The sequence below is a fragment of the Corylus avellana genome, chromosome 3 (assembly GCF_965113065.1).
Source record: "Corylus avellana chromosome 3, dhCorAvel1.hap1.2, whole genome shotgun sequence".
Taxonomy (NCBI): domain Eukaryota; kingdom Viridiplantae; phylum Streptophyta; class Magnoliopsida; order Fagales; family Betulaceae; genus Corylus; species Corylus avellana.
Window position 1 is genome coordinate 13,844,051 of NC_142492.1, and position 8,176 is coordinate 13,852,226.

Below are 8,176 nucleotides of genomic sequence, written 5' to 3' on the forward strand. Positions count from 1 at the left end.
TGGCCAATAGGTTAATACTTTTTTCTTTTTTTTTTTTTTTTTTTTTTTTTTTTAATGTGATGATCAATGCTATCATAATGAGATCATGGAAGTCAATTTTGAAAAAAATAAATAAAAAGGCTAGATAATGCTTTACTTTTTGTTGGCATTAATCAATTGCTTTTAAGATAGTTGATTGTTATTTTTTATAAAATAAATTTAATTTTTACACGAGGGAAAATTTCACTTAATTAACTTCCCAAAACTTTCATCACTTTTGCAATCATTTACATAAAGTTCAAAAACTCTCAATTTATTAGTGGTTATAATTTAAAAAAAGTATACAATTTCACAATTCCGTTATTTAACCCCAAAATACCACTTCATTTTAAAATAGGTTTAGGACATTGATTCTTCTGTTGTCGCTTGGAAAAATTTCAAAGGTCGTTGCGGTGGTGCAAGTTTGAACAGTAGTGTTGATTGTGGTTTTTTTGTTGTTTTGATGGGTTGGAGTTGGGCGGAGGACCTTTTTGTGTGGAAAATTATATTGAGTTGTATTTTTTATATAATAGACGAATTATATTTGAACAATTGTAATAGAAAGAAGTTGTTTATTTTAGTTAGATGTTGTGGAAGATTATGTTGTCAAATTTATAAACAAATATCTAAGATATATATATATATAGCGAAGATTGGCTTCTCTATGATGCTGCATGCCAAGCTGAGAAATGCAACACAAAATCAATGAATTAATTAGAAATGATTTGTGGATGATCTCTGTGTGATTTGATTACATCTTTTGGGAAACAACACAAATCCAACGTACATCTTCTTTATTGTCGCCGTAGTCCCCCTATGAAATCAACACAAAGCAATGAATATTTAGAAATATAGTTTAAATATTTACACCAACAGAAATACACAAAGTTAGGTTGCAAAGTTTTGCAAAACAATGTGCATATTTACCTTGAGAATAACATGAGCAAACGCTGAAAATTGCAAAGAACCCAGCCACCGAAATCAGAATCCCTCTATAATCACATAATCTAGGAGGCAATTCAGAGAAAATCCATCAAATGTGAACACACACATATATATATATATATATATATATATATATATATAAATTCGAGCACAAAGAGATAGAACAAGAGGGTGCCTTAAATTATTAAACGCACTTAATTAAATTCGAATGGTCAAAGATGTTCACCTTGAGAAAGAAAGAAATGGTGGATTTGAGAGCTTCATTGGGTTCCTCTTCATCTCAGAACCTACAACGGGCTAAAATTGATTGAATGTGAAAAGTTAGGGACGTTTTACCTTTACGTTACATCATAATTAATACTTTATTTTAAAAAACAAAAATACATTCTCAAAATAATGATACAATTAAAAAAAAAAAAAAAAAAAAAAAAAGAGGAAGAAGAAAAAAAGACCGACAACAAGCATCATTACAATACAACAAGCGTATAAAACATCATAATAATTTGCATGTAGCCCACAAGCAACCATAAATTAATGACAAATAGAGTAAGATTTTTTTTGTTTTATGAATAAACAATCCACTAAGCATTAAGGTTAGCTTTAAAAGAGTAGGATTTTTAACAACCCCCACCAACACACACTAAAGGGGAAAGGATTCGAGCAAGCTTACACTCTTTCTTCCTTGAAAAGTTGGCTGGATCCAAATTGGGGTTATAAACGTTGATGTTGGAGAAGACGGAAACTGTGATAGAAGACGATGCTGAAAGCTTTCATCTCCCAAGTTAAAATGAGTAATAGGATGGACACATAGCTGAGGACAACCAGGCCTAAAATAATCCACAAAGTATATACAATTTGGATGGCATCCAAGCAAGCCAGAAGCCGGCACATAGGTTGAAGAATTGTCATCCAAGAACCAAGCACCGTCACCAAGAACAAGGTCATTCGTTTCAACTTCAACCCACTTGGGCTTCCCATTCAGAAATAGTAGCTTGAAAATCTTGAACCCTTGTGTCACCAAAGGAGCTATTTGCATCTTCATACCACCAAAAATCTCATCGATAAAACTAAAAGTAGTCCTTACAAACAATAGTAGATCTCCACCAGCTGATTCCACAATATAGTACTTCTTCATCTTTGTGGAGGCGTCATAAGAAAAGCAGTCACTTGAAACAATGTTTAGCTTGGGAGATCGATGTTCACTAATATCACAAGTTTGGACACCACCAAATTTATCGAGGGCATAAAACAAACCTTTGGAATAAATAACATCTGTAACATTTTGACTATGCTCTATGCAAGTCCATTCTTTATCACCTCCCCTAATGAAACACAAATCACAAGCTCTAGAGATAACCATGACCGTGTAATCATCAGGAGTCACTATAGGGTCAACTGACAATATAACCTTATCAATATGAAGGTAGAATCTACGTAAAAACGGTGGAAGGCGAATAATTTCATCACCCCCTTTGACTTTGGAGCAAAATGGATATGATAGGGTGATGACAGAATCCCCATCCACGCAAATCAACCATCCATGTGAAGAACCACACCATCTTCGACTACCACTGGGCATGAATGATTTTATCTTGTATGTTTTGTTTTGGTCGAAACTGAGTATACCGATTGTAGTTTCTCCCTCATTGGACAAAGGACTGTGAGATAAAAACAGTAGTGGAGGTTGATGCATAGAAAGTTTGAGACGCCTCTCCTCATTGTACTTCTCTAGGGCAAAGGCGTGCCATGACTTGCAAACAACACTAAAGCGAACATAGTCGGAGAGTGTTACTAAGTTGTCTATAATCAAAACAAGAAGGCCCTTCGGAAGGCACGCCCAGTCAGAGTCCGTGGAAACTGTAGAGTTTTTCTTCTCTAACTGTTTGTGTTCAATGAGCGCCGTCTTGTCTTGATGAAATAATGTTGAAGCGCGCGTGTGTACTGCTATGCCCTACATGGTTGAAAGAGAGATGATCAAAGAGAATAAAAAAAAAAAAAAAAAATCCTAAAAGATTTGTCAAGGCGTAGTTGAGATAGAATATTCTTCACACAAGAAGAAAAAAAGAGAGAGATAGAATAATGGGTTATATTTTCTTATTTTTGAAGAACTTTCTTAACATTGGGCCACCAAGTGTGGAATGACTGAAACTACAAAATCAAGTCCTCAATATTGAAAGTTATGCATCAAAACTTTCAGATTACAATAAAGATAAAGAAGATAAAAGGCATAAAGCTATCAGACGAATACCCTTGTATTTATATACACTTGTAACTTATTAGGCTTTATTGATAACCCTTTTTCTATTCTATTAGGTTATATGAGTGATACCATCCAGCAGTTACCAATTAATAGGCCGGTCTAAAGGTATTGCCAATAACCCTATCAAGATGAATTGAATTAATCGGTTCAATTTTGAGGCATTAGAGTTTCTAACCTCGTGTTTTAAAGCATTTTCAATTGATTACTCATTCTCTTTTTCATCCGAATCAAGAATGGGAAGGAACTCCAATTGGCTTAGGAAAAAAAAAAAAAAGCTTATAAAACATCGTAATAATTTGCATGTAATTACCCACAAGCAACCATAAATGACAAATATGGTAAGGTTTTATGTTTATGAATAAACATTCCACCAAGCATTAAAGTTAGCTTTAAAAGAGTAGGATTTTTAACAACCCCCACCAACACACACTAGAGGGAAAGGATTCCAGCTTACCGTACTCTTTGTTCCTTGAAAAGTTGGTTGGATCCAAATTGGGAGCCACATTGATGTTGGAGATTGAGAAGATGGAAACTTTGATAGCTGATGCTGCCGAAAGCTTCCATATTGAAAGTTAAAGATGCCCATGTCAAAAGAACTAAAAGGGTACTGGAAACATGGGTGAGGACAACCAGATCTAAAATAATCCACGAAGTATATAGAATTCGAATGGCATCCATGCAAGTCAGAAGCCGGCACATAGGTTGAAGAATTGTCATCTAAGAACCAAGCACCGTCACCAAGAACAGGGTCCGTCATTTGAACTTTAACCCACTTGGGCTTCTCATTCAGAAATAGTAGCTTGAAAATCTCGAAACCTGTTGTATCGGCCACAGTTATTTGCATCTTCTTATCACCAACAATCTTATCTATAAAACTCAAACTCCTTACAATCTGTAATAGCTCTCCACCAGCTGATTCCACAATATAATTCTTCATCTCCATAGAGTTATAAGAAATGTAGTCACTTGAAACCATGTTCAACTCTGGAGAATATTCACTAATATCACAAGTTTGAACTCTACCAACTCTACCAAATTTATCGAGGGCATAAAACAGACCTTTGGAATAAATAACATCGGAAACATTTTCACTATGCTCTATGCAAGTCCATTCTTTATCACCTGCCCTAATGAAACCCAAATCACCTACTCTTTTGATGACGATGACCATGTAAGCATCAGGAGCCACTATAGGGTCCGCCGACAATATAACCTTATCAATATGATGGTTGTATCTAGGTAAAAGAGGTGGGAGGCGAATAATTCCGTCACCTTCTTTGACCTTATTAGAGCAAAATGGATAGGATAGGGTAATGGCAGAATCCCTATCCACGCTAATCAACCATCCATGTGAAGAACCACACCATCTTTGACTACAACTGGGTATGAATGATTTTACTTCGCATGTCTTGTTTTGACTGAGGTTGTGTATGCTGATTGTAGTTTCTCCTCCTTCATTGGACATAGGATTGTGAGGTAAAAACAGCAGTGGAGGTTGATAAAGTTTGAGACGCCTCTCCTCATTGTACTTGTCTAGGGCAAAGGCATGCCATGACGTGCAAACGGTGCTAAACCGAACATAGTCTAAGAGTGTTACTGTGTAGCTGTCTAGAATAAAAAGAAGAAGGTCCTCCGGAAGGCATGCCCAGTTCGATTCCATGGGAACTGTAGAGCGTTTGTCAAGGCCCAGTTTTATTTTAGACGAATTCAAGGCCTAGTTCAGATAGAATATTCTTTACCACAAAAAAAAAAAAAAAAAAAAAAGTTAAATAAATAAATTTGGAATTTTCAAGGAAAACACCCACAAACCCAAACCGAGAGCCAGAAAAGAAAGACATTCTTTTATGATTTAAAAAGAGGGTTAAATACTAAATACTCCTAGATAGATACTCCTAGAGTTTCATTATTTTATTTTTTCTTATTTAGGGTTTGATTTTTTATCACAGGAGGTCCCTGTGATTTTGATAATAGAATAAGTTAGTCCTTCGTCAGTTGATCATTAGTTGACATAACGAAATTTCACGTGGACCAATCAAATATTGACACGTGGCACCTACTTAAATTTTTTTTTTAAAATTAAAAAAAAAAAAAAAAAATTTGGGGGTGGCCGAGCCAGCCTTGGCCCCAAGGGGGTGGTCGAAACCACCCCCAGTGGGTACTGGGGGTGGCTTGGCCACCCTCATGGAGCCTAGGGGGTGGCCGAAACCACCCCTAACCACCCACCATTGGGGGGTGGTTTCGGACTGGGGGTGGGTTTTGGCCACCCCCATCCGGCCAAATGGGGTCGCCAGGCCACCCCCTTGGCCAAGAGCCACCTCCAATTTTTTTTTCTTTTCCTTTTTTTTTTTTAAAAAAATACATTTTATTTTTAATTTTAAAAAAATAAAAAAAATTTAAATAGGTGCCACATATCAATATTTGATTGGTTCACGTGGAATTCCATTAAGTTAACTAACGGAGGACTAACTTGGTCTATTATCAAAATCACAGAGACCTCTTGTGATAAAAACCAAACCCTAAAGAAAAAAAAAAAAAAAATAATGAAACCTTATAAGGTATTTAGTATTTAACTCTTAAAAAAAGATTAAAACACAAAACTAAACGTACAACCAAACAAAACTTTATGCTCCCTCTCTTTCTTTCGGTCTTTCGGAGATTTTGTTGTGTCAGTTTGATCTCTCCGTACTACTACGGTACGAGGAAAAGGACCTCCCATGGATGTTTCCCAAATCGGAGAGAGAAGCAGTCGTGTGTTTTTCGAAGAGAAAAATACGACATACAGAGAAAAATAAACACGAGAAAAAGAAGAGAAAAAGAGAGAGAGAGACCTGGATGGGTTGAGCCGAGCACTGGCTTTCTCCTTATCTTTCTCGGTCGTTTAATTGAATTTGGATGGATTGAAGCACTACAAGAAATTAGCTCTTTAGGGGCGACTTAAAGTCGCCCCTAAAGACCCTAAAGTGGACGCTGTTGGCAACAGCGTCCACTTTTCGACCCTAAAAGTGTCGACCCTAATAGTCCGACCCTAATGATCAAACGTCTGATCATCAGGGTCCACTTAAAAGTCGACCCTAATGATCACTTTTAGCGTCCACTTTATCGCCCCTAAAAGTCGCAATGTTTGGACCCTAAAGATGATGTAAACGGGAGCGAAAGTCGACCCTAATAGTCAAGCAATAGCGTCCACTTTTAGTTAACCATTAGCGTCGACTTTATGGACCCTAATATCCCTTTTAAAAAAATAATAATAATAACTATTAGCGTCCAAATAAGAGTGGACGCTGATAGTTAAACCATTAGCGTCCACAAAAGTGGACGCTAATGGTCCTAAAAAATTAAAAAAAAAACTAACTATCAGCGTCCACTTAGAGTCGACCCTAATGATGACTTTTAGCGTCCACTTTATCGACGCTAAAAGATACATGTGTTTGACTCTAAAGATGATGTACACAAAAGAATTAGTCGACGCTAATAGTTGACCATTAGCGTCCACAGTTGTGGACGCTGATGGTCCAAAAATATTAAAAAAAAATTGACTATCAGCGTCCACTTTGAAGTAGACGCTGATTAGTTGACCATTAGGGTCGACAATTGTCGACCCTAATGGTCCCTAAAAAAAAAAAAAAAAAAAACTGCGATCGATCGCACACTTGTGTGCGATCGATCGCATCATCAGTAGGTTTTCAAAATTTGGAGATCGATCGCACTTGGACTGAGATCGATCGCAATTTTCCGAAAACCTACTGATGCTGCGATCGATCGCACTCCAAGTGCGATCGATCGCAGCATCAGTAGGTTTTCGGAATTTGGAGATCGATCGCACTTGGAGTGAGATCGATCGCAATTTTCCGAAAACCTACTGATGCTGCGATCGATCGCACTTGAGTACGATCGATCGCAGCATCAGTAGGTTTTCGAAATTTTGGGATCGATCGCACTCCCAAGTGCGATCGATCGCAGCATCAGTACGTTTTCTAATGATTTCCAGTTCAAGTGATTCTCAATTCACACAAAGAACATCAAAAAAGCAACTGACTAGTCTTAGCAAAAAGAGTCACTAATAGAGTAAGATCTTGATGGCTTAAAATATATCATATTTGTAACTCTGACAAATGACAACTAAAACGCCAAAGTGCAGTCCATTCTTATCCATGCAACACATATCAATGATGTTAAAAATTAGACTTTTAGTCAGCTCATTATTTATCAACCCACTTAACTTGTCTCAAGAGTCATGGAGAGATGAAGACCACATGAAATTAGTCAAAATACAACCACCAACCTCTTGTTGAATGTGGACACCGAAATCTCCAAATACAATGTTCCCAAACGCATCTTTAGCATTAGTTTTCTGAATAAAATTCTGCATCAAAAAACAATAACATACTGAATTTTACTCTTCATCTTGGGGAAAAATATAATGAAGAAGTTATAAGATCTATGCAATGCAATGAAATGAACACAGGCAGTTTTTCACAGTATTTCATGAAGCCAAAAAAGAACTGCACAATTAAAATCTCCTGATCAATTAATAGTATTCAACCCAAAAGCGAAAATATGAATTCCTTACGTAACTCACCTGCCGTGCTCCCTCTGCGACACAAATAACAGCCGAACCCTTTGTCTCAATCAGGTATTTCAGATGACTCAAAACACCATGAGGCCCGTGCAAATTAAAAGATACCTTAGATGTGCATATCAGTAGAATCAGTAACAGCTCACAAAGATAACTATCCAATTAATTGCTAGTAATAAGTACCTCATGAATCAAACATATGTCAATTTGTCCACTAGCTAGGGATGCATGCATAGCTATATATCTACTGCTACGGCCCATCAATTTGACAATGCCAACACCATGATAAGCATTGTGCGCCTAACAAGATTGAGGCCAAAAAAAAAAGTTCACTATGAAGAAACCAACACTAAAAGAATTCAGCAGGAAAACTTATC

The 8,176-nt window shown here is 36.7% G+C and overlaps 1 protein-coding gene across 1 annotated transcript; it reads right to left on the bottom strand.

The window, feature by feature from the left end:
• Positions 1–701: 701 nt before the first annotated feature.
• Positions 702–4,883, bottom strand: LOC132173298 (uncharacterized). Its single transcript, XM_059584754.2, has 5 exons — positions 3,678–4,883; positions 1,634–2,914; positions 1,190–1,260; positions 946–1,025; positions 702–832 (listed from the first exon to the last, which is right to left on the bottom strand). The coding sequence occupies exons 1-5, from the start codon at positions 4,881–4,883 to the stop codon at positions 813–815; spliced, it is 2,658 nt and encodes an 885-aa protein (XP_059440737.2). The 3' UTR covers positions 702–812.
• Positions 4,884–8,176: the final 3,293 nt, after the last annotated feature.